This window comes from Equus przewalskii, chromosome 5, assembly GCF_037783145.1.
Source record: "Equus przewalskii isolate Varuska chromosome 5, EquPr2, whole genome shotgun sequence".
NCBI classification, from domain to species: domain Eukaryota; kingdom Metazoa; phylum Chordata; class Mammalia; order Perissodactyla; family Equidae; genus Equus; species Equus przewalskii.
In genome coordinates this window covers 2,154,819-2,182,710 of record NC_091835.1, presented here as the reverse complement: position 1 = coordinate 2,182,710, position 27,892 = coordinate 2,154,819, and the positions used below count along the sequence as shown (strand labels likewise).

The 27,892-nt window shown below is 35.4% G+C and overlaps 1 protein-coding gene across 6 annotated transcripts in view; it reads left to right on the top strand.

Moving 5' to 3' along the window:
* Positions 1–27,892, top strand: part of ERBB4 (erb-b2 receptor tyrosine kinase 4) — a 1,105,575-nt gene that overhangs the window by 862,917 nt on the left and 214,766 nt on the right. For all 6 annotated transcript variants that reach the window (XM_070619838.1, XM_070619836.1, XM_070619833.1 and 3 more), the window contains 3 exons: positions 12,789–12,921; positions 17,016–17,138; positions 20,544–20,642. In XM_070619838.1, the coding sequence (XP_070475939.1) occupies positions 12,789–12,921; positions 17,016–17,138; positions 20,544–20,642 (355 nt within the window). The remainder of the gene's footprint in view (positions 1–12,788; positions 12,922–17,015; positions 17,139–20,543; positions 20,643–27,892) is intronic.

Below are 27,892 nucleotides of genomic sequence, written 5' to 3'. Positions count from 1 at the left end.
AATGAAAGTATATCATTGTCTTTCTCCATACACAAAAATAGACTCAAATAGATCAACAACTTGTAGGTAAGACCTGAAACCATAAAACTCCTGGAAGAAAATATAGGCAGTACACTCTTTGATATCAGCCTTAAAAGGATCTGTACAAGTATGATGTCCACTCTGACAAGGGAAGGAAAAGAGAAAATAAACAAGTGGGACTTCATCAGGCTAAAGAGCTCCTGGAAGGCAAAGGAAACCAAGATTAAAATGAAAAAACAATCCACCAACTGGGAGAAAGTATTTGCAAATCATATATCCGATAAAGGGTTAATCTCCATGATGTATAAAGAACTCACACAACTGAACTACAAAAAAATAAACAACCCAATCAAAAAAAGTGGGCAGAGGATATAAACAGACATTTTTCCAAAGAAGACATACAGCTGGCCACTAAGTACATGAAAAGATGCTCAACAACACTAATATTCAGGGAGATGCAAATCAAAACTATTCTTAGATATCACCTTACACCTGTTAGAATGGCTATAATCATCAAGACAAAACGTGATAAATGTTGGAGAGGTTGTGGAGAAAAGGGAACCCTCATACACTATTGGTGAGAATGCAAGCTGGTACAGCCACTTTGGAAAAGAGTACGGAAATTTCTCAAAAAAATTAGAAATAAAAATACCATATGACCCAGCTGTCCCACTACTGGGTATTTATCCAAAGAACTTGAAATCAACAATACAAAGATTTCTATGCACCCCTATGTTCATTGCAGCACTATTCACAATAGCTAAGACATGGAAGCAATCCAAGTGCCCAAGGACTGATGATTCGATAAAGAAGATGTGAGATATATATATATATACAATGGAATATTACTCAGCCATAAAAAAAGACATACTAGTCCCAATCAAAACCACATGGATGGATCTTGAGGGCATCATGTTAAGTGAAATAAGCCAGACAGAGAAAGACACTGTATGATTTCACTCATATGTGGAATATAAACAAACTTATGCACAAAGAAAACAATTTAGTGGTTACTGGGGTTGGAGTTGGGGGGGGGGAGGTGGGCAAAAGCGTGCAGGGGCACATTTATATGGTGTTTGACAAATATTAATGTACAGTTGAAATTTCACAATGTTATAAACTATTTAGACCAGAATAAAAAATTTTAAAAAATAGCAACTGGTCTGAGGATCAGTTTCACTAATTTTAGGAGAATACATTATTTTACAAATTACTTTGAAATCAGGTTAAGCAAATATTAAACATGTATCCGCTTCAACTCAGACACGCATTAAGTAAATAAGTCCTCCCATTTTCTTTTCATTGGAAATAGTTTAGAATTATGTTTTTGTTAAATTTAAAAATATATAGGAAACTGAAATTATTGAAATATTTATGTACTTATAGGGGTTGATTTAAGATAAAAAGTATGTAAATATTTACAGAAGTAGACTACTCATTCAGTTATTTATTCATGTAACAATTATGTCCTTAGGGCTTCTTTTCATGAGACAGTAAACTACCCTCCATAGAAATATAAAGATGTTTGTGACAATTCCAGCACATGAATGACTTATATTTGTACTTTTAAAGATAAAAATTTCATTATTTTACTGTTAAGCTCTGAATATGTACATATGGCTATTTCCCTCCCCTAAAGTTATTTGAAATTTATGCATTGCTCGTGAAAATAAAACCCTTAAAATGGCGACCTTAGCAAGGCTGGCCTGGTGGCGCAGCGGTTAAGTTCGCAGGTTCCGCTTCTCAGTGGCCCAGGGTTCGCAAGTTCGGATCCCGGGTGCAGACATGGCACCGCTTGGCAAAAGCTATGCTGTGGCAGGCGTCCCACATATAACGTAGAGGAAGACGGGCATGGGTGTTAGCTCAGGGCCAGGCTTCCTCAGCAAAAAGAGGAGGATTGGCAGTAGTTAGCTCAGGGCTAATCTTCCTCAAAAAAAAAAAAAAATGGCGACTTTGTTTTAAAACTCCTAAACGAACTAAATTAAACTAGAAGTCAGCAGATGCCATGAGATACATTAGAAGAAAATGTTATAGATTAGAAGTAAAAGAATGTTGGCCTCAATGAGATAGAGGAAAGAGGAAAAGAAGGAAAGAGGAAAGCAGTGGGAATGAGCAAGGATCTGATTATGTGTTCCTAAGCTTTTTGCTACTTTAAGCAGATGTGGAATGTTGAAGAAAATGGAAAGATAAAATTGCTATTTGCCAAAATAGGAGAGACTCAGGGAGGAATAGGCAATACTTTTTGGGAGGAGAGAGGGTGTTGGAATGAAAGTTAGTTTTGGAATTGCTAAAGCTGAGATATTAGATATTAAGTGGAGACATCAAGTAGGCAATTGAAAACGTGAATTCAGTTGAGAGGTCTGGACTGAAGATGTAAATTTTCTTATGATTACATAGATAAAGAGATGGATGATACATATCTAGGGACTAAATCTAAGAAGAAAAGAGAAGAAATCCAATGATGAAGTCCTGGAACCGCCCTACATTTAGCAATCAGGTAGATGAGAAGGGAGCAACAAAAAGGGCTATAAAGGACTGACTAGATAAAGAAGAAACTAGAGAAAGTGATGTGATGAACTCAAGGGAAGACAGTGTTTCAAAGAAGGGAAAGTAATCACTGATATGAAATGTTACTAAATGATGGGTTAAGATTAGGTCTAAGAAATGACCATTTTTGAGGAATCTTTATATTGTTTTCCAAAGTAGCTAAACCAGTTTACATTCTCATACAACTGAAATTTATATAATGTTATAAACCAATGTTACTGCAATAAAAAATTAATTAAATTTAAAAAAAAGAAGTGACTACTTGATTTGATGATAAAGAAACCATCGGTAACCTTGACAAGAGCTGATTTCTTGGCAAGGTAGGGACAGTGATGGGAATTAGTTCAAGAATCAAGAGAGTGTAAATACAGTGAGCAGTTACAGACAACTATTTAGAAGACAAATGCAAAGAACATATTTTGCTACTTCCACAATTGTTCCAAATACTAAAAATACTCATCAAGTGGAGTAATTGCATTTCTCAAATATATTATCACCTAAAATAGCCCATTTGCTCTTTGATTCATTTAATAATAATTATTGAGAGTCTTCTTAGAGAAAGTTATTAGGAGGTATAGAGCAATAAAAAAGTAGAAATAATGGCCCCTAAACTCACATGGCTTATAATTTACCTGGAAATAAAAAAGAATCCAAGAGAGAATAATTATCAATAGCTAAATCAGGTTTAGTCTGGGAATGTATAAAAGAGACACAGTGTGCTAAGGAGAGATATTCGTGTAAATATGAGAGCAAAATAGAATGGATTGGGTCACAGAGATGGCAATAAAATTGAGGCTGTTTATTAGCACTTAGTATTTTATATCTGGGACATAAGATTGTTCCTATGAAAATTACCAAATCATAAAAAAAATGAACTGGCCTCTTTCAGAATAGTTATGTTTAACTATGACTTTCAATTAAAGACTTTCTTTAGGTTTTAATATTTAATGCCAAACTTTAAATTCTCCAAAAAGGGGATGCCATTAGGGCTCAATAGTAATAGAGATCCACATAGGCTTACTAATGCATTTGGCCCCAGCACATGTTACCCGAGGTGAACAGCAGCTCCATGTACAACAGTATGAACAGGATTTTTAAATGCATTAAATATTTTGGAAGTATGCAGTGCTTGCAAATGATTAGTCTCAAAGGTCAATAAAAAGATAAGAATAAAACCAGATTGAAAACGCAGAACTTACCTTAATGAGAGAAATCAAACCGCATAAAATAACAATCTGTCAGGAAAACAAAAAGCAAAGTGGGAAGAAGGAAAAAAGAAAAGAAAACAAGCTCTTGAAACATGTTCTTCCTCCTTTGCATTTTTAGCATTCCCAGGGAAAAAGTTAAGTATTGGAAAAATCCAAAGGGAATGACGTTCTGTTATCTGTGTCTCTCTTTAATTAAAAATAAAAGGCTGTTAATAAAATCAGCACAGATGTGTCTTGAAATTAGAGGGGAAACGTGACACAGAAACTTGAAATCAGATTAAAATGGTAACGATATTCCTGACTACCCTTCAGCACCTCAAATCCATCGATCCCAAAGAACTCAACACTTCTCCCTTCCAAGTGTTGGCTTTCTCCTGATTGTCTCGTGTCTATGAATGGCACTGTCAGCCTTCCACTCATCCAGGTGTGAGCCCAGCCATCTTTGACTTCTCCTTCTTCCCTCTTCCCCACTGAGTTTACACTTTGTATCACTCCTGCTGCTGTAGTACTTTTCTCTCTTGTCCTCTGTACTTCCCCTACCTTTCCCACATCGCTACTGATGAAGGCTACGAAAATAGTCAGCTAACTAGTTTTCTTGAAAACAACTTCTATTCCTGGCTTATCTATCCTACAACTTGCTACCAGAATAATCTTCCAAATATACTCTTATAATCATATTTCAGTGGAAATAGAAAAGGCTTCGGAGCAAAACATGCCAAGATTCAAACCCTGACTAACCACTTAGAATACTTATGACCTTGAGCAAATTAGGTAACCTACCTCAGATTCATCGTGCATAAATAATCAGTTATGCCGGAAGACACATTTGACACAACACATATAAAATCCCTGGTAACGTCAGCTTTGTCCTTTAATCCTGCAAGAAATGTTCAGTGACCCTACATGGATGTCCAAAACCCTGGCATTTTCCCCACAACTGTGCCTGGTTCTCAAAGTCTGTTCCCATCTCCATTCATTTAAATCTTAAGAATTCTCGAAGGATGCCAACTCTTCCATGAACACTTAGAGGTTCCCTCAGAAGGAAAACAAGGCTACCAGCAGGGCAAAGTCAGTATCAAGCATACCATCTGAATGAAAGGGAGTGATATTTGTTGAGAAGGATACTTCCTCGTCCCCTCTGTATAACTGTTATATATAAAAATAATGTTTTTAGTGAAAGGCAAGGATTGGGGTGGTTAAAAAGCATATTAAAAAAAATTCAAAGATGCGTTATATACAGAATTGTACATAAAGGGAACAAGTCAAACTGTTACTTAAAAATCTATTTGTGAATCCTCCAAAGGTGGTACTGCTTAAATCTGTATTATGTAACCGCGCTCAATAAACATGACACAAATGCAGGGCTTAATGCTTTGATAAAGATAGAAGCAATTTGCCAATCGGATTTAATCTCTGTTAGTAACACAGGTTTCTGAAACTACAGTGCTTAAAATGAAGATTTTGAGGTGAAGAAAAACTGTAATGTATGGGCACAAGGATGCTGCTACCATGATGTATCCCTCCACTGCTTTTCTTCATAAAGCAATGTACTTTCTGCTCTATTATGAGACTAAACAATTTCTTAGCATGTTGAACAATTCTGCTGGGTAATGTAACTGAAGTTGTAAGAGTTTTAATGCTCAATTTTTCCATCCGTTGCTATATTGTTTCAGCTTACCAGGTCTATGTAGCGAATAGGTAACAGGATAGGGTAGTACTTAGTGGATAATGTTTTTGTAATGGAATGTTTACAATGTTTTGTTCATGGCGTTAAACATATTTATATATTCTGTCTATGTAAATGGTGATAAAAGTTCTCTACTAATATAGACATAATGATAGTGTAATGAGTATAAACCATGAAAAATATCTGAGCACCAAAAATTCATTGAGCTCTTAAAAAGATCTGTTAAAAGCAAAGTTCTTTCTGTTCTAATTCCCTTTCAACGCTTTATTGGTAGAAATTCAAAGGTATTTTTTGATTACACCTCAATAAAGCTGAAAGAGAAAAAGAAATTAATAGGTGTAAAATTCATAGGTGGATTATATATATTCTTAGGACAGTGTCCCTATCTGTGAGATTGTTTGCCTGAAAAATTAAATGTAAAAATTGGTATACTTTCTCCCAAATTGCAACAAACAAACAAAAATTTGTTTATTGGTGTAAACATTGCCTATAAAGAGAAGGAAGGAATTATCGTGAAACTATGAGAAATTTTTCTCAGAAGCTAATCCTAGAGATAAAAGAATCTAGATGGTACGTATTTGTTGGTTTAATGGTAATATGTCTACCAAAATACTTTGTTACATTGTTATTGAATAGTGTGTAGCATTCACATATTGAAAAATATTGGGAAAAAAAGGTTTATCGTAACACATACGGACAAGTCCAGAAACGTTCAAATATGCTTAGGAAGAGGGAACGTAGGTTGTGATTCATTCGCTACAGCACTTACACTTCTGGTCGCATCTAAGATGTAATAGAGGAATCTTGAATCCTAATCAAAGGATGGAGATATACTGTAATACCCTAGGTCTCGTCAAGTAAAAACTGTCTACTGATCTCTACCTCAGAGTCTGACCCAAATCGCTTTCATTTGCTCAGAAAGAAACGATGTGTCAAATTTACAGAGCAGGTGGAATTCTGGGGCAGAATAAGCACTACTTGAGGAGAAAAAAAAAACCCCTGTTAATGTGAATCTCTTTGCCCCAGGCAGTAACCCTTAAAATGTCTTCCGGGGAATTTCAACGTCTCCTAGTGTGTCAAGGTCTCCTGTTTCAAATCAGAGCCGCTTTGGGGAAGGCTGCACAGAGCAGCGGCGCGGTGGGCACGTCGCTAGAATGATAGATATTGCTCGTCTTTGGCTTCCTTAAAAGAAATTCAGTTTTTTAAGTAAAAAATAAAATCCTCTTAACTGTCTTCTCGCTGAGAAAGTAAAATGAAGAATAATGTCACTTATAAAGTCCAATTGTTTGACCTTATTTAGGGTTCTTAACTTTTCTGAGTCTGTTTCTTTGTATTTAATATGGCAGTTATAACATCTATATTGCAGTTATTGTGAAAATATACAATGTATGCAGAAAGAAATTTTTAGTTGAAAATATACAAATATTGTTAGAATGGAAAGTCTATAGTCAATCTATTTAAATTATTTGAATTTAAGGGCCCAAGTAAATCTGTATTTACCTCTGTGAAAGGGAATGTTTTCTATATCAAGTTAGAAAGTTTTCGACAGTTTCATTTCTATCAGATTATTTCTCATTGAAAATGAGGTGAATTGTTAGTGACACAATCTGTGCTAAAAACCTATGAGTACTTGATGACGGTCAAGTCTTGTGTTCCTCTTATTTGAACAGAACTTTTGCTATGTCTAAACTACTTACATAATTAATAAAATATTGAAAATGTTATTTCCAAAGCTGTATTCCTTATGTCAGTTAACAACTGATTCTAAGAATTTTCTTTCAGTAAAAAGTCATCATGTAGTTTTGATCAACTACATTTTTCGTATAGCAAGAGCAAATTAGGAAACATGGAGTCCATTGCTGAAGAAACATTTAACCTCCGGTTCATGAGAGACACATGCTTTTGTCTGATGGACACTAAAAGATTTTCAGAAGGATGGCAGGGTACAGAATGATAGCCAATGTTACCTAGTTATGTTTTTAGAAGAAAATATCAGATTACAGAGAATCATCACATCTGACTCTAATTTATGAAATATCCATTTAGGTTACATATATGTTTATCACAGGCAGTAATTACTTTACCTTCCCAGCAAGTAAAACTTGCTAATACTAAGACACTCCCGTATACACACACATGTGTGTGTGCGCCATTTATAAAGACTTGTTAGCCGTTATTGTAAAGACTTGTTAGCTCGAGGTATCCTACGTTCTCTAAATTGGGCTAAAGGTAGGACAAACATTTGATTTATTGCTCACGTAAGAGTGCTCTTGAGAGTGAAGGGGCTGCTATGGATGCTTCCACTGGCACAAACTGAGACTGTCCTGGCCAAAGTGAGGAATGTGAGGCACCAATGCTCAAAGGGTCTGATTTAATGCGAGTAACTAGGCAGGCTCTAGAGGCAAAGTCAGCAGACCTCAGAAATTTAAGAAAGACTAGGTGGTTCCCTGTTGTGTTTATTTTTTATTACCTTAGGTGAAGAATGTATTTATGTATAGTTATGCTGAGTTATTTGATAGAGACACTGTACTTACAACCATTTAGAGGGAGGCACATAAATTAAAACTCAGAGTGGTCTGACTCCATGGTATCTTTCCGGCACAGTATGCCCCTATAAGGAAACGATCATGCAGATTTGAAAAGAAAACACAAACTAATAATCTTAGAGGCACTATTTTACTGTCTTCCCTAAAGTTTGTTTTACAAAATTACCCTGTTAAAATTACTGACTAGTCTGTTGTTTTTGTTTGTTTTTACCTCCTGTGTAAATTTTAAAAAATTCAGTTTAACCTTTAGTGCCCAAAGATAAACAGTGAAACAGCTCTAATCTGATCCAACAAATCCTGAAGTCTCATCTTCAAATTGCTTAACTTAGAAGTTTCTAGAAGTGGAGCTCTCTGATTTAAAGTCAATACTGATAGTTGCAAATTATACCATCTGTGTGTTATAGGATTCAGGTTGTTTCCTGTAAGTGAAAATTATTCCGTATTCAGGAAATGAAGAAAAATATACCTATATTATAAATCTAAAATCATTTTATTTGGTGAAACACCTATAAAAGAATCTCATAGATTTAGCATTCTTTGCAATGACTGTGTTAGGCAAATACCAGTTTTACCAAGTTTACAGTTTTAAAGAAGCACTACTGTACATTTTTAGTAGCATGCCTGCCCTTGACATTAAGTGGAAAAAGGTAGAATAGTTTTAGAACCTTTGAGTTCTAATCGTCAATTACATTGACTTTACTACATCTTGTTTGTGATCTGATCTCTGGAAGGAAGTAGATCAATGAAGGAAAATATTTGGATGTTTATAAAATCAGGTTCCATGTATTCTCTCACATTTTATATTCCCCAGTGAGGAACAGCATGGTTCAAATATAGTAATGATTAATAAGAATGTATCTTATTATATGAGTAATGTAGTTTTGAGAGACATTACGCTTTTATATATAATTGTTTTAGACAAGTCATTACATTCAAGGCAATAGAATATAATACACTGTTGTCTATGAACCTCTAAATGAAATTGTGAAAACGAAATTATGAGCTTTTAAATAAATTAGCCAAGTTCATTTGTGATTCAGGATCCTTATTATATTAGCTTCTGTGGGTAGTGGGAGGATATCAGCTTCATTATACTATTTTCAAATTACAGAATAAGGTAAACTATCAATTAATTGCATCCTTTTAGTCTAAGCGTGGACTTGGCACTTGAAGTGTCCTATCTTTTATACTTTAGGGGGTCCCAACTGTTTTTAATGAACAGACAAAAGACAGCAAACAAGCAATACTCCTGTTACAGATGAGGGATTACAGAGCATTCTAGGTTCCTTGGTGTTTAATCCTTATGATCTCATTATTTGTGTCATCCCTCAGCCTCTTGGAGGCTCCTCTGACTCACATATAAGAGCAACACTCTCTTTTAGAAATGTAGCTGAGTTGGCAATAGCCAGCATTAGACCTAGGCAGGATATATAGTAATTTGAAGAAGCAACTTAAGTAGCTACATCCTCTTCATCCAAAGGGTCCTCATAAAGAATGAAGCATTAAGACCCAGGAAAAAATGGGCACCTATCCTACTCCTACAAATATCTAGGAATTATCAAAATTGGGAGGAGTGGGACTGTGGAAGTAGTATTAATGTTCAGATTAGCTTGGTTTTATGAAACATAATGCTAACTGTAAGAAACATAGTGGTAATTAAATATCTCAGACACATTAAACATAATGAATACAAAATATATGCAGAAGTATTCAGATTGTAAAAGTGGACAAGGAATAGAAAAATGAAATCTTAACTGAAAAAATGTAAACTAAACACTCAAAAAAAAAAAAAAAACAAGGCCATTATTATAAACCTAAACTTTTAGTCAATGATCTATTTTTTCATGAATTTACTAAACTTTTATTTCAAAACAAAAATAAATATATTGCAGAAAATGGCCATTAGTAGAATACAAAAATAAGACCCTCATAGTCATACTAGCCAGAAACAACTGCTGTTTAGTGTCTTGTTGTATATTACTCCAGATCTCTTTACACACATACATGTGTGTGTGTCTGTGTATGTGTATGAATTTTTCCCTGATTGAAATCCTACTGTTTCATAACCCAATCATTTCAATTTCTAATCCATGTCTTTCCATGGCAATAAATTTTCATCTCATCTACTACCTAATTCATGTTCAAACTTCTCAAGTTATCTCAAAAATATTTGTACTGCTGGTTTGTCCAAACTAGGATCCAATCCAGGATTGCATTTAACATCTGGTTGTTATGACTAAGTCTTCTTAATCAAAGCCAGTATCTTTTTTCACGATAGGCACTAATTAAAGAGAAATTTCAAGTTGTCTTATAGAATGTTGCACCTTCTTGATTTGACTTGTTTCTTCATCGTAGTTAATGTTTGCTTTTAAGAGTAAATTCTGCTGGAATATGAAGAAACTGTCCTCTTAAAATGCCCAACAAAACATTTATGTGTGATTTTTAGGTGTAGAAACTCTAGTTCTTTACTTCTTCAGGTTGTTTGTACCACTACCATTCCTGCAGAGTGGTAAGAGAAGAAACAAGGTAAAGAAGTCAAGATCATCTAAAGAACTGCTGTGGGAACTATCGAAAGTAAATACAACATAGAAGTTACTGTCTATTTAGTTTTTGAATGTTTTCTTTTCATTGTCATGACCAAACTAAGAAGTAATGACATGAAAATTGATATCCACTTGAATTAGATGAAGAGAATGGAGACAGGGTTTTGTTTTGTTATATTGGAAGTAATCCTCCTCAAAATAAAAAATAAACAAAAACCCCACAAAATATAGCATTTTCTTTTAATTTATGGCAACATTGACATTATTTTCATAAATATACACCAGTTATTCTTTTGCAAAATAGGTAGGCAAAGATAGGTTAGAGTTTGGTTCAAATCTACAATCCACAAAGTGTTGGAAACTATCCTCAGTCATACATAGATCTTTGCAATAAAAAATTGAGGTGAGGAAACAAAAATACAGCCCTTTTTATAGTAGTGGCTTTTCAGGGAAATGTTAGGCACTTGAGCTGAAATTATACATTGGGTTAAAAACTTAAAATATTTTCTGAAATACAAATTTACTGGTATGCTCAAAAATATGATCTTACACACACCAAAACACATCACAATGATGAGTGTGTGTTCATATTATAGTTTAATTTTCTCAGCATAGATTTTTGGACTCTAGAAGATTCCATTTAGGAAAATCTGGCTGAATTATAGCAACATTTCAGTATGCTATGGTGCTTTTAGCTGTCAGGAAACAACCTTTAGGTGAACTACTTTATAAGGTTTTTCTGCAGTTTTATACGACAATATAACAGTCATAATGTTTAAAAGACATAGCTTCATTTATAGAAGTTACACAGATTTTTTCAAAACCTCTTTAAAACTTTGAAAATTTATTTAGGATCATCTGCCATCATTATTTCTGATCTGTCTTTGAGCAAAAGTTCATTTTGCAAGAGCAAGTAGGTTTTTTTCCTAAAGAATGTAGCTGTTGTATAGAGTAGATACTTCTGAAAATAGAAATATAAGATATAAAATGCTTACTGTGGAAAGCGTAGACATTCAGGGATTTCTTTTTTAGTTTTGATACCTATTACGACTTCATGGTCAAATATGTATTAGGTAACACCTATGTGTTTTCCTCTAGGCTATTTGCCATGGCACATGAAATTAATATATTTTAGGGCTCTGACAAGAAAGCTCATAGATACTACTCGACTCTAAGATGAGGAGTTAAGACTGTAAATGTTACTTTTCAAGCAAAGAAAAGATTTATCTTGGAAAACAATGTGCTCAGCTTCAAAATTATATCTTAATTAGCAATATATTACAGAAACATTTTAAGAATAAAAATCTCCAGTCAATCTCTTCCTAATCCCTTTTTGGTATGATTTACACCTTTTTATGTGATACATAATGTACATAAGGTGTAGACCTTTTTTATGAGTATATGATGCTTAGACGAAGTTTTGATAATAATATTTATTCCTGTTATCATAACTGAAAACCTGTCTGACCTAATTCTTAGTCTTTCTCCTGCCCTTTATCCCATCAAAGTTGCCCTTGCCAAAGTCTGAAACAGCATGCTTGTCAATGCATCTCTCTTATTGGTACCCTCGTACTCTGGAGGTGTGGGGTTTGTATGTCTTCAGACCACTCATTTTCACTTGAGAGCAGCGGTTCTCACCTGGTGATGATTTTGGCAAACACCTGGCAATGTCTAGAGACCTTGTCATGACTGGAGGACAGGAGTGTTACTGGCATCTAGTCGATGGAGGCCAAGGTTGCCGCCAAACATCCTAAAATGCATAGGACAGTTCCCCACATCAAGCCCAAAATGTCAATAGTGCCACTGTTGAGAAAGCTTGCCCCAAATGTCAATAGTGCCACTGTTGAGAAAGCTTGCTTTAGAGAAAATGCTGAAAATAATGTTATATACCACCACAATATAATTAAAATGTATTTCCATTTATTTATAGATAAACGTAAATTTAAAATTCTTCTATATCAACATTTTGACACATTTTTCACTGTGTTACCAAGTTTTACATATTTTCATCAAATGGCATGTTGTGACTGCTCATCTCTGAAGATTACTTGTATGTGCATGGTTTATTATTAAAAAACAAAACAAAAAACAACTACAGTTTTTACCATGAGAAAAGTTTTGTTCCAGTGCGAGTGCATTTTTCTTTGCATTACTTCTCACTGACTAGATTGTGGCGTGTGGACAATGTCCGGGCCTTTTCTCCCTTCACGCCTGTTTTTGCCCTTCTGCTTGGCAGGACTCCTCTAATTGCAGCGGGAGTTATCGGCGGGCTCTTCATCATGGTCATCATGGCTCTAACATTCGCAGTTTATGTTAGAAGGAAGAGCATCAAAAAGAAAAGAGCCTTGAGAAGGTTCCTGGAAACAGAGGTGAGGTTTATCTTTTCGCGTGTTTAGGGGTTTTCATTAGGTTTAGAAGGTTTAGATGATACTCAGTTTTTTCATCCAGGTGAAAGTTCTGTTCAATTTCCTGCTGAGGGTTTGTATTTCATAGTATGTTATACAAAGTTGATGAAAAATCAGAGTATATAGTAAAAGTAGCAAGGCAGTTTCATGGCTTAAAGAGAGTGGATGACAGGAGTCAAAGAAATGATTGTACTGGGGAAAGACAGGTCTGTTTCTTTTGGGGGATGGATCACATTGGTGAGCTCTAGGATACCTCAGTAGCCACAGAACTAGAAAATATCTGGGTAGAGGATATCTCAGGAGCAGAACCAGAAAAATGTTAGAAAGAGATGGAATTTTTCTGTTCAAAATAAAGCCAGATAGGCAAGCTATTTATGCTTTAATTAGGGCCATTAAATTGATAGCCAATGATCTCATTATACCAGCAGTGAAACACTGAGCTTATGGGATAAAGCCTAGTATTGTAATCACACAGACTTTACCACATAGTTTATGAAATGCATTTAATATTATGCATGTTAGTTATTGTGAATATGGAAATTACCCATAAATTATTATAATTTCTTTTTTATTGCCACACTGAGTTCTCTAGCATGCAAGCTGATAGTTTTCACTTGTACAGGTTACAGGGGAAAAACAATTACAAAAGACTATGCATTACCAGATCCTTCTCAATTGGCATCTTGCTTCTGTCTCCTGCTACACACATTTGTGCCTGTCTGAACAATTCAGAGCAATGCTGTTGGAGACTAAGCCTTCCCTGGGTTTGTTTTCTTTCTCATTGACAGTATGACAGTCTGACCTTTCCTCTTAACACTGTCAAGAATGGAAATATTCATTCATAAATTTTGCACACGGATAATGATTTAAATTTTAGCTCTTTTCCTCTGGAAGTCAAAACTAGATAGAGGAGTCACATGCAAGTTTTAGGAAACTACTTTACAGTTACAGACAGGAAAATACTTCCTACGAATTGGACTTCTCTGACATTACAATGGGCTGTCTCATCAACAGGCATCTTCAAGCATAAAATAGGTAGTTGATTATATTCATGTGAAAACATACTATTAATTCCTATTTAGCTAAATCTTTACAGGAGATCAACTTGATCACTTTCAATCTTGCACATGTGAATAAGTGTGGACGCAGTGCATGTGCTGTACCTATGATCAGTTTAGCTAGCATACTGGACACAGATAGAACTCTCCCTCATGGCCAGTTGGGGCAGTTGGTGGGAGAGTTCTGAAAAGTGCAGTGAACCAGAGTTGGGAAAAGAATCAAAGGCTTGGAACAGCAGTGGACATTTAGGTCATTGAATAGATAGGAGAGAAATTCTGTCTCAACTATAAGCAGGAAAGGCTCATAGCTATGAAAATAGTCGTTTTGTTTCATTTTTTTAACATGGTACTTTCTAAGAACGTCCATGAATTTGGCATTTCATTACTAAATAAACACATACTGATTGGCTTTATAGGCAGATTCTACTTTTTATAAAAAGTTATTGCTTAGCACTAAGTTAGATAATTGTAGAATTCCCATCTTTCTCTCAGTTAAAATAAATAACTATGATTTTCTACCATCTAAATAGAGGAAGAACTCTTAAGAGGATCAACTCACATCCTTAAGTACGGAAGCTAGAAATCTGCCTCAGATGTGACAAATTTGTTAAAGCATGATATATTGTTGGAATGTTGATATGCTTTCCCCAAAATCATTTTGCTCCAAATTGTCTTTCTTCTGTTACATGCATAAAATTAGAAACTGTAGTTTTTAGACATATACTTATTGAGATGAACTGTAAGTTTGATGATTTGCTAGCTGTTGTGATTAAAAAATGTATTAATGAGACGTGATCCTATCCCTTGAAGGGGACAGAGTCAATGCCTACAGTACGGCAGGCGGTGTTCCAAAGTTTTCCACCTATGTTCTGTTATTTCATCCTTTAACAATCTTCTACGGTAATTACTGCTATACCTATTGCACAGGTGTAAGATGAGAGTCCAGGAGGGGTAAATTACTTTTTAAGCCTGTGAGTGACAGCACTGGTGTACCCACAAATTTAAACCCGATGCTCTTTCCACCAGACTGGCTCACAAAATGAAACTATGCTTCTCTTAATGGTGTAATACTCAAATTCCTAGAAAAATATGTTTGTAAAAATATTTAAATGATGCTTAAGGAAATTGCAGGGGACTAAACATCTCAGATAGAATTGTAAAGTTTTCAAAATATGAAGTTATGGCCTGGTATATGCCAGAGCATGTGTATAGTATATATTTTAAGTCTATCTAGCTGAAGTGCTGAAATCCACTCCTTAACCTTCCATATAACTTTTATATGACTTTTGTATGCAATTTAAAAAAATAGTTCATAGAAGTTCCCTATTATATACATAGCATGTGTACCAAAGTCTACTGAACAAATCCTTCACGGCAGTGTTGGATTCAAATGAAGGGCAATCTCTGCAGGAGATTCTTTTTCAGATTTAACAAAGAATTGTGTGATTCTTTCTGAGATTTCTTTTATGTGACTTGAATGCAGTTGTATACATTTTTACAATATAAATTTGAAAATGAAGTAGAAGCCTATTACTTGTCAAACTCTTAGGAAATTGCCTAACTTTATGGATAATTTTTAGCATCTTCTTCCCCAAATTCTTACTACGTGTCGCTACACTTACCTGTATTCCAGACTGTTCAGCTAATTAGGTAGACTGTGATGTGCACAGAAGCAGGATGATAATAAGGAAGCTGGAGGGCCACAGTGCACTCAGCCTTGTAAACAGCCACATGAAATATTTGGTGGTTTTCAAGACAATTTGAGTAGGATTTGCCCTTAATTATTTCCTTATGCTGAGAAAGAACAAGCTATTTGTCCGTGTTTAAAGTTTAGTTCCTTTAACTCTAAAAAGAGAAACTCCTATTTTGCTCACTCACCTTTCTCCTCAAGCACAGATAAAAACCTAAAATCGTAGCGTAAGACATAGACTTTGGTACCCAGAATTTCTTTCATGTCTACATTTTCTTTTTTCTTGCATGAGCAAGGGATTGGCATACGTTTACATGTCTTTCCCTGGCTTGTTGACCCTCTCTGGCTGAATCATCTCTAAACTATGACATCTTAAATTATTAACCTAATTTTACCTGTTTTGGCCAAACTCAGCCCACCGCACCATCTGATGTTTCCCACCCTCATCTCATCCTCCAGTCGCATCCCTCTCGCTGTTGTGTTCCCCTTTGCATCCTCTTTCTTCTCCCTGACACTGTCCAAGCTGTTCTTCATGGTGGCAGTGCCTTCCACCATGTCAATCCATTTTTATCATCTCAAGACCAGTCTTACAGTGTACCTCCTTTGAGAAGACAAAACTGGGGAACCTCTCTCCCGTGGGTTATTTTATTCCTTTGCATCCCATAGCATTCACTTATGATCTAGAATCAAGTCATGGAATTGTAGAATTTTTGATATGGAAGGTACTCTAGGAACTTGCTACCTTCAAATGTGTTCAGGGTCCATCAGCATACATGGGCATCGCCAGCAGTTCTGTAAAAATGCAAATTTCAGCCCCACTCCAGCAGTACTGAACCAGAATCTTCATTTTAACCAAATCCTGAGGTAACTTATACATACACTGAAGCATTGGGAGCAATGTCCTGGGGTACTGGCACTGTGATAAACTATTTTTCGCTTTTCTGACATGTTTCTCCTGGCTTCCCAGGTAGATTTTAAGTGCTAAGAAAGCAGCAATTTTTTTTTTTTTTAATGTATCAAATCTCCTAAAACGAGAAAGAAAACTTGGATAGAGTATGCTGAAATAACTAAAATCTAAGTCTTAACTGAAGATGCCAAAAAGAAAGGGGTTTGAAAAGGTAGAATTCAGAGCTCCTAATTAGTCTCTAAACTTCTATCCAAGTAGAAAACAAAAAACATCTCCCAGCCTAGTTTGCCTCAAGGTAGGTGCACAATTGTTACTTGTTTCTCTCAAGCAAAGAACAGGAGAAGAGGAGGGCTGCTCATTGCCGGACTGAGTGATATAACCTTGTATTCTTTTTGATTTGCAGCTGGTAGAACCCTTAACTCCCAGTGGCACAGCCCCCAATCAAGCTCAACTTCGCATTTTGAAAGAAACTGAGCTCAAAAGAGTGAAAGTACTTGGCTCGGGTGCTTTTGGAACTGTTTATAAAGTAAGTAAAAAATAACATATGCCATCAGTTGTTCTAAGTTTTGTTTCAGACTTGTTTTGGACTACAGCTAGAGTTATTGCTCCCGCCAACCTCACTTCCTCTGAATATTCAGAGAAGAGAAACTTTACACTATTGAGAAGTTGCTGCACAAATGAATTCTTTAATATTTTTGAATGAGCTGGGATGAAGGCAGTCATGAAAAAGCAGGAAGGAAAAACTGGTTCTTTTTCTCAATGATCTTCTGAGCCCCCTTCAATATCATCTGCCCTTCAGCAAATTTTGTCCTAATCCAAATTGCCCAGTTGCAACCAGTTTCTCTTTCCCTTTATACAGTGTTCTATGAAATCCCGGAGATGCCTGAGCAGTGAGCCATAATCCGTTGTGGTTCTTTTCTTCTGCTCCTTTTTCCAAAAGTCTCCCCGTCAGGACCCTATTAGCAGATCTCAAATGTGCGGATGCAGTGTTAGTGTAGGATAATTCCCAACCCACTTGTTGCCTACCTGGTAACATATATGGTTTAACAGATAATTTCTGGTTTTAATGTCCTCACCACTATATGCAAACTAAAAAAGTAACTTTGTGAAATTCAAGTCAGATCGAAGGAGAAGGTGACATCAAGAGTTGTCTATAAGAGAGATGTTTCTGGAAAGGGAAAGCTGAAATGATGGCATTTGCATGTTTACTTATTCAGCTTAGTTACAAAACCAATTCAGAGGCCAGGCTCAAGGTTAATTGTGGTGAAATTTATTTCTGATGGTAAATAACAAGAATAAGAAACTCTGCTGGCTTAGTGCTAAATCCTTCTTGTAATGTCCATTACTATAATTCCCAAAATTTACTTTGGAAGTTTTATATATTTCCCAAAGCTCTATGCAAGCCTACATTTTTACAAACAAATCTGTTAAAATAGGTTGGATCTTAGGAATTTTGCATTTTAAAATATTCATTTTTTTTTCCTGTTTAAAGCAAAGATTTATTTAACACAAAATATTAACAGCTAGAATATAAACCTTAATTTTCTCTCCTGAGTGTTCCAAAAACAATCTAATCTCTTTAAAATAAAACTGATTTATTGGAAGGTCAAAAGGCAGAAGTTTCTTTATCTCTTAGTATGCATATTTTATTATTTAAATTTAAAATTGTTAACTGAGCACCTAATTTGAATAGAAACTATTCTAGGCTGACTTAGTGACTCCTAATCTTCAAATTCTTTGTATGTTCAAAGAAATACAACTTATCCTATCTTTATTTATATTATGCTAGACTTCCATTGTAAAGATAACTCAATCTTGGATTGCTGGTAGCATATAATTACCTTTATGTTTTTACAGATAATATGGTCTGGAAATTGAATTTTATTTAAAATCATGGAAACCACATAACTCAGGACTGAAATACACTCTAGTGACCTCAGCGGAGAAAAATATTACTCATTTAAACATTTAATAATAAAGCTTTATTCATATTTTTATTAAGGACAATTATTTGCCTGTTGTTATGAGTGTTATACCTTTATTGAAATTACTTGTACTGAAAGTTTATTAAAAGTCCCATAAGTATGCTTGAATTTTATGCTTGCAGTGTGTATGGTTGACCCTAAAATTTAACTAATGTATCAGTTCTTACAAGGACACACTGTCTTAAACTATAAAAAGTTATTCTTGACCATAGAAATGCAAATTTGCTTAGCCAATTATATGGTTAATTTTTTCTCCTGGTGGGAGATATGCTGTGTTTAAACATAAAAGATTTGAAACAATGTCCTGAGTATCAGCACAGTTGAATTTTTGTCTGGTTGGGCCTAGAAAATAATGACTATACTTATTTTAAAAGCGTTTCAAATTAATTCGCACTGAATGTAATTTCTTATTTCAAAAGTATACATTAGGAATATTTTAATATTGATGCTCATCTTTATAAGGTAACCCCTCGGTGGTTATTTTGTTGAACGATGGTGAGCCTGTTCACCACCCTGGATGCTTCAGTGAGAAAATGCAGCTTACGCATCTATGTTTTTTCCCCATTTCTGCATTAATAAATTTTTAAAAAATTTTATGGCACAGGGAACTTGGCTTATTATTTTGCATTTGACACATAAATTTCGCTAGTCACTCTAACAGGAACCCTTAAATTTACTTTCTAAAGGTTAAAGTCTTTTTTTCTTTATTATTTTGATTTTTTAATAATTCGTGTGTTTATGTCTCATGTTATTATGATTTTGGGTAGCACAAATACATGTTTTCACATAGAAGAACAAAGTGAAAAACTTTATCTTTTCTTTATGACTACAACCAGCTGATATTAAGAAAGACAAGAAATGGAGATGTTCTGTTCAGGAACAGCAGACTATTTTTTTTTCTTCCTTTCATTTTAATGTTAAAACTAGCCTGAGAAGACTTTTTTGATGTCAGGGCTAATAAATTAAAATTTAAGGTTTTATTTTTTGGTATATAACCTCATATTTGCTTCTGTGTTTATTTGAGACAATATGCTTTAAAAAAGCATTCTTATATAGTCTATGCATCCCTGATGTCTTATCAAAATCATTGTCCTATTCAAATGGTTGAACTGCTTACCCAGAAATGCTGTTATTTAGCTTACTATTGTACTTTAATCCAAGTCTGCCCACTTCATACTTTCCCAATACAGAGATCTGTTCAGACATTATAATTATATTTATATAGGAAGAGAGAAGTAGCAATGACCAATATAAATAGTTTATATTAGTTCAGAGATAATAAAATCCTTGAGACACACACACAGTATTTAATAACACAGATAAATTAGCACATGCTCAATACTCCCTAGAACTTGCCTTTGAAAAGTAATTCTTAAATAATTACCTTAGAAAAATGAGTTCTCAAATCAATATGAACTTCAGGAATGTGAGCATATGTCTTTTTATTTGCTTATATATTTTTAGTTGCAGAATATTTAGCTAATACTAAAGCTGAAAAGAGCCTCCGCCATTACTGAGCCCAGTGTCCTAAATGACCAATGAGATGACTGAAGTTCAAACATTGGGACACCCTTCTGAAAGTCTTGAGAAGTTGATGATATCATCCAAATCAAATGTTATTATTACATCTTATTTCAATGTTTTTTTCACTATTCAAAGCCTTTGTCATGCACACAAATTGAATTTTATAACAGTATGAACACCTTGAAAGCAGAATACATATATGATTCATCCTCTCATAGTGAAAGCAGACAGCAAAATTGCCAAGTAACTTGTAACATATGATAGACGCTTGATAGATGTTTGTTGATTGAATAAAAAATATAGAACTTCTAAATTATTTTTTAAGAAATGAATAGACTGAGTGGTTGACTCAAATTTTGTTTCTGGTATATATGTTGTATATGTCTTAATATAGATTTAATGGGAATTTTTTCTCCGCATAGGGTATTTGGGTCCCTGAAGGAGAAACAGTGAAGATTCCTGTAGCTATTAAGATTCTTAATGAAACAACTGGTCCCAAAGCCAATGTGGAGTTTATGGATGTAAGTACAGACACTCTGGTAATCACATTTTTGGTCATTACTAACAGACTCTTTGCAGAGTTCAAAAACACCTCTACTACTTACAAAATTTCTTCTCTGGAAATAGTATAATCTTATAGTTAAAAGCTTGAGCAAGGGTCAGCAAACTTTTGCTTAAAAGACAAGAGAATAAACAGCCACACTTTTCCTGCAATGTGGTCTCTGTGGCAACTACTGAACTCCGTCCTTTTAGTAGGTAAGCAGCCACAGGCAATTAAACAAACAAACAAAACACAGGAATGGATGCTACTCTGTTCCAGTAAAACTTCATTTCCACAAACAGCTGAAGGTAGGTTTCCGCCTGCGGGACAAAGCCGCCCTCCGGGGCTGTTTACTGTTACAGCAAACTGCGCTTGCAAGGAGCCATGGTGATTCGGAAAATTAATTGGACTGCTTTATTTTATTATTGTGGCAATCCATCTAGTTGAAAACATCAATCAAGATTAGTTTCTATGGTAAGTAAGTTAGTCGTAAATTTAAATTGGGAACCTACCTAAGCCAGATAATTACCCATTGAAAATTTACTTCTTCCAATTCAATTCAAAGGACAAGTCTTTATAGGACTTATAAGTCCTATACTTACTTATAGGTAAAAGTCTCCAACTATAGAATAGTAAGAGAGTTCTGAAGAATAAAAGTACTTTATGAGGTCAATCAGAACTTCAAGATTCCCCCTAGCAAAAATTGTAGATTGAACTGTGCAGCAAAATTCAGAGGGTAGGACAGAATAAAACTATGTATGTAGCATGCTGTTATTTTTTTCACATTCAACACAAGATATCTTGCCAGGGGTTCTATCAAAGACCCATAGATATTCTTTCTCAATCTTGTAGCATAATGTCTTCAGTAATAAGAGTGATTTTGATTTTCAAATGACCTTCATGTGAAAGATGATGCCAGCATATGCACTTTGATTTTTTAAAAGGTGGATTGCTGAGTATTTCTACCCAGTTTCTATTGCAAGCTCTTTTGTAAGTTTTATAAGAGCTCAGTTTGTGACCTTGCATAATCTATTTGGATATAATGCTATCCATTTTATATAGGGATACTTTTAGTTTAGCAACTTATTGGTTATTATATAATAGGGCTGCTAATTAGCTAGTACAAACCAGCTCCTCTGATCAGTTGGTGCATGCCTTACCAGGTGCTAACTATTCTAAATACCACCTTTGTTGCATTATCTACCAAAACCTATCTAACAGACATTGAGTCCAGTAACTAAATAATGTTTCCTTCTGCAAGCTGCTAAACGTTCTGACACTCTGCAGTTGTATGTCCTGGTTCATACATTAAAATTTAAAACTGAAGCCTTCTTCAGTGATGTCACTATCCATTTGATCTTGATCATAGGGATAAATTTGAGAAAGGAATTTTCAAAAAAAGTAAAAATTAGAAAGAAAAATGACAATGAGTGGACACAGTGTAGGTTAATATGTAAAACTGAGAGACAAAAGACTGCCCAGCCTAGACTGCAGCCAAAGCTGAAATTCACAAGAATGCCAATAATCTCTGCTGGAGGTTTCACAGCCATTTTGTCACATTTCCATGGAAACAGACTAGCAAAAAGGGGTTAAGAGGCTACAAAACAATCACCTAAGAAAGAAGCTCTAAACACCCCATCATGGTTTTGAATGATTATCTGAAAACTCCTAACCCCATCCATTTTTTTTTTCCTGGTCTGAAGTCTATTCCCATGGAAACGAGAGTGGGGATGGCAGCTTGAAGTCTTAGATTTCTTCTGAATTTTAGATGAGGCTTTGATTGAGCCATGAAAGAAGTCATTTTCCTAGACGGTTGACGGATTTGGTGACCAACAGACTCCAAGGAGCCCATTCTTTTTAAAGTTAAAAAAAAGTTAAGGAAAATGTTTTGACTTTGCCTCTCTACCTTGTGGATAGATGCCAGAAGATTAACAGATTGATGGACTGGTATCTGCAGAGTTTCAATAAATATCAAGCAGAAACACTTCCTGCTATTTTTGTGACTTCTTTCAAAACATTACAAGGATAGCATCACCATTATTAAAATACCGTTGTACTGGCAATATTAATGGTAAATTCAGTATTTTATTTATTGATTGATTTATTAAGGTCACATTGGTTTATAACATTGTATAAATTTCAGCTGTAAATCATTATATTTCGACTTCTGTATAGACCGTATTGTGCTCACCACCCAAAGTCTGGTTGCCATCTGTTACCACACAAATGTGCCCTTTTACCTCTTTTGCCTTCCCCCAAATGCCCTTCCCCTCTGGTAACCACCAATCTGTTCCCTGTATCTACATGTTTGTTTGTTGTTGTTGTTCTATGTTCTACATGAGTATAATTATATAGTATTTGTCTTTCTCCATCTCACTTATTTTGCTGAGTATAATACTCTCAAGGTCCATCCACATTGTTGCAAATGGCAAGATTTCATCTTTTTTAAGGCTGAGTAGAACTCCATTGTGTGTGTGTCTCTCTCTCTCTATATATGTATGGCATATCTTCTTTATCCATTTATACATTGACAGGCACTTATGTTGTTTTCAACTCTTGGTTATTGTAAATAATGCTGCAATGAACATAGGGGTGCATATATCTTTTCAAATTAGTGTTTTTGTGTTCTTTGGACAAATATCTAGAAGTGGAATAAGTGGATCATATGGTATTTCTACTTTTAATTTTTTAGGAGTTTCCACACTGCTTTCCATAGTGCCAGCACCAACATTCCCACCAACAGTGTACCAGGGTTCCCTTTTCTCCACTTCCTCACCAACACTTGTTATTTACTGTCTTGTTAATTATAGCCATTCTGATGGGTATGAGGTGATGTTTCATTGTGGTTTTGATTTTCATTTCCCTAATAATTAGCGATGTCAAACATCTTTCAAAGTATACTACAAAGGTGTAATAACCCAAACAGCATGATATTGGCAGAAAACCAGACACACAGATCAATGAAACTGAATTGTGAGCCCAGAAATAAAACCACATGTCTATGGTCAGCTAATTGTCAACAAAGGAGCCAAGAACATACAATGGAAGAAGGAAATTCTCTTCAATAAATGGTGTTGGGAAAAATGGACAGCCACATGCAAAAAAATGAAAGTAGACTATTATCTTACACCACACAAAAAATTAACTCAAAGTGTATTCAGCATTTTAAATAGGCTGATGTAATTTTAATGTAGACATATACCTACATTTCATTACTACATTTTTAGCTCATCTGTTATATGTGTAGATCACTATAAGTACTTGGATAACATATGGAACCACAATAAAAAAGGTTTATATAAGGAAAGTTTGTAATTTAGACCTAAGGATTGAGTTAAAATAGCAAATATTCCAGGGTTTATTAAGTTAAAAGTCATATGTTTGGCGTATGTCTTGGTTTGGGTTCTTCCAGAAGCAGAAGCCAACCCTGAAACAAGGATTTGAGTGACAGTAGTTTACTTTGGAGGTGAAGGGTTCATGAGTAGGTGAGTGTGGAAATGTGACAGTGCAGCCGATAGAACCAGCTCCCTTTGTGAGTGACTGGAGTTTCCTCCCACGGGAGAGACTCTGGCAGCCAGTGTAGGACACACCCCTCAGGGTTACCCTACTCCAGGGTTAAGGCAGCTGATGGAAGGACTCCAGCTGTGAGTCATTGGTTGAGTGCTACTGGGAGAGAAGGGTGTTTATTCTCCTGTATGTGCTACCAGCTGAAGGTGGGCCTCAATAGCAAGAGAGAGCCACTGAGCAAAGAAAGGCAGGTGGAAGTCAGCTGGGACAGCAGCATGTTAGAGTGTTCCAAGGATAATGTTCAAACGAAAATCAGTTCTACTGCAACCGTGCTACTTCTCCCCTTTACAAATGAGTGTATTTGTTTATACGCATGTGTGTGCATGTGTTTTACACCATTTTATAGAAGGAACATCAAACTTCCAAAGACAATGGAAACTGCGTACTGTCGTTAAGCATTAGATCCCTCCCCCTCAACTTTACTCTTAGGGTAGAATATTCTAGATTCAATAACTACTGCTGGTAGATTTATCAGATATAGCTGTGCTTTACTGGTTATTATAATAAATGACACAAAGGCAGCAACTTAATACTCAAAATTCACTGCATCCAATACTTCTCTTGATATCCAAGGGCAAAGGAGAGCACTTTTTATCTTTTCTTAGAATTTTTACCATAGACAAAAAATAAATAAAGAGCAATTTGTGTTCTATGAAATGTTCCGCTAAAAGTAAGAGAAAGAGAATTTGGTCACAAGGCTGTTACTCAGCTCACCTGAATATGTCTAATGGATTCATAATGACATTAATAGTGCACTGCTACTGAATGGTCAGCATACTCTTCGTCCCCATGAAGGAAGATCACACTGAACAATATTAAGAAAATGGCTTTAAAGGTCCACCTTCTTAAGAGGAATGCCTCCATTTATACATGCTCCTAGTTCTTGTTTCAAGTAACACCATTTCATTGGGAAAATGCCGGTATTTTTTCCAGCAAATGGTGCAGAACACATACCTAAAAAATGATGCTATTGAACTGAATTCCTGGAATTGGGTACCACGTCTGGTCAAATCAGACAGGCTCTTCAGTTGTTCTGCATTTCGACCAGTCTGGGTTTTTTCCCTGGTATTTAAGCCCACTATTGCTTGACATTATTGTATTTGCCTAGGAAAGGTATATGTTTTTAAATGGTTTACCTAATTTTTCTATTTTCTTAAAATATTAATCTTGGGATAGAAGAAATGCCATAATTATGCTAAATTCCAGGGACCAATCAATCATACTTCAGCTTAACGTTCACCTGAATCTTCTTGGCTTCGGTTTTGGCATTCCCAGGACAAATCAACCTCACAGTCCATGAGAAGCGGCTGCAAGGAATTGTGTTTCAAATAACCCAACCCTATCGTGTAAATGGTAATTTTCTTATTAAAAGAAGAATAACTTATTTTCTTCTCCCTCTACAATAGGAAATTTTATCTTAGACAACTGCCATTTCGCTGTTTTCTGACGAAATGTCCTTGTGAATTAGGTTTATGTTTCTCTGCCTTATGTTGCTTTTACGATATTCAATGCCTTGATGGGACTAGTTTAAACTCTAATTGATGCCCTATTAGTGGGATGAGAGAAATAGAATTTATTGGTAGAATTTATATTTTCTCCCAGATTTGAAAAGATACTTTGTTCTACAAGGTTATTTTCACATTATGACATTTTCATGCATATGGCTTCATATAGTTAATAATGACTCTTAGATTGATCCTGTATCATACTAATAGTGGACTTTTAAAAATTCATATAATTTAATCCAATTATATCTTTGTGCCTTATGGATTTTACTCATTTGCATACATGAATACAGATCATCAATTTCAGAGGTGAAAAAATGCAAAATTCCTTCTTTTTTAAGACTGTTTAGAACTCACAGGAGATTATGACATGTATTGGGGCCAGCCCAGTGGCGTGATGGTTAAGTTCGCTCACACATCCTACTTCCATGGCCCGGGGTTTGTGGGTTTGGATCCCAGGTGCAGGCCTACACACATGTCATCAAGCCAGGCTGTGGTGGCATCCCACATACAAAAAATAGAGGAGGATTGGAACAGATGTTAGCCCAGGGCCACTCTTCTGCACAGTAAAAGAAAATAAAACTGTATCTTCAGAAAGAGAATCTGTAAACTCTGTTAGAAACAGAATTTAGGATTTTTTAAAGCTCTGCTAAAAAAAGAAAACAAAAAGAAAAATTTCCAGAGACTAAAGTAAATCATTTCTGCCATAGTTTATTCCATTGGCCCTTATATACATTCTGTTAGTTGTGCAGAACTTGGTCAGAAATGACATCATGTCTGAAATTGCTATTTCAATCACCCATTCTCCAGCCCATCCAGTCCTTTTCCTATAGTATCCACTCGAGGAACATTTTACCCCTTCGTATCTCCCATTCATTGACTCTTTCCTGTTTCTCACTATCCCTCAGCTGCCATCTCTCCTTACAAACGTTTGCAGATTCATGGCCCATCATTATAATCACATTCTTAGAGAAACCCTCAAGTTTCTCGATTCTCACAATCATGCTGGCCTTAAGCAATCTGGAAAATACTGAAATTTCTCAGTGCTGTGTTCTAGACCTCTTTTCAATCTACATGTTTTCCTTAAACCATTTTCCTATTTTATCAAATTCCATCTCTAGTCTATTTTATGACTCTGACCTTATCCTATCCTTGATATCGCCACATTGAAATCTCAGGGACATCTCAAGTTTAACACACTCAGGAGGTACCCCTTCATCTTGTCTTCTAAATCTAGTCTGCCTTCAATCTTACCTATTTAAATAATTTGTATGCCCATCCACCCTATTGTCTCTATCAGAAATTTGAGACTTATCCTCAAATGTCACAATCCCTCAAACTACCTACTTCCAATTCAAAAGCAAATGCTTTGATTCTGTGCCAAAAATACACGTGGAGAGCATCCTCTTCTTTTTTATTCCCTTGCCATCACCTTAATTCGAGACATCAACTTCTTCAGCTTGACTTATGAGAATAGCTTCCTATATGATCTCCCTACTTTTTAATACAAAGCTTGAATTGTGTTACTCGTGAATAAAACCTTTCAGTGCCTTCACAAAAGTAAAGTAATATATTAAATCCTTGGCTTGCAGAGCTCCTAATTACTTTCCCAGTCTTTTTTCTCCTCATTGCCTTTCTTTCCACCCCTCTTGGAAGCTAAGCAAGTCAGTCAATGCCTTCGCCTGGGGTGTCTTTCCCCCAATTACACCTAATGAACTCTTGTTATCCTTGTATTTTTAGCTGAAGTGTACTTCCTCAAGGATTCCTTTCCCAACCCCTTAATCTAAATGATGACCTCCTAACAGCACTCAGAATTTTTCTTTCGTGCAGCTATTATGATAGGTTATTATCTATTTATTTTTCCCAGTTTCTTTGTAAAATCTCCTTCTCCACTGCTAGTCTACAGGATCCTTGATGACAGGGACTGTCTGTTGACTGCATCACTGCATATCTAATGCAAGCACAATATAAACACATAGGAAACAATAAACACTTGATTAATTGACTGAAAGTATTTTTGTTCTATTTTTAAAGACTAATTATTCCTCTTTTAAGCCTTGTCCATTCCAGCCTAATTGATATCTATAATATTTTCTCCCAACAGTCGTATCTTTGATTAGCATGTTGTACTTGGATCATTTTCCTTAGGTATTCATGT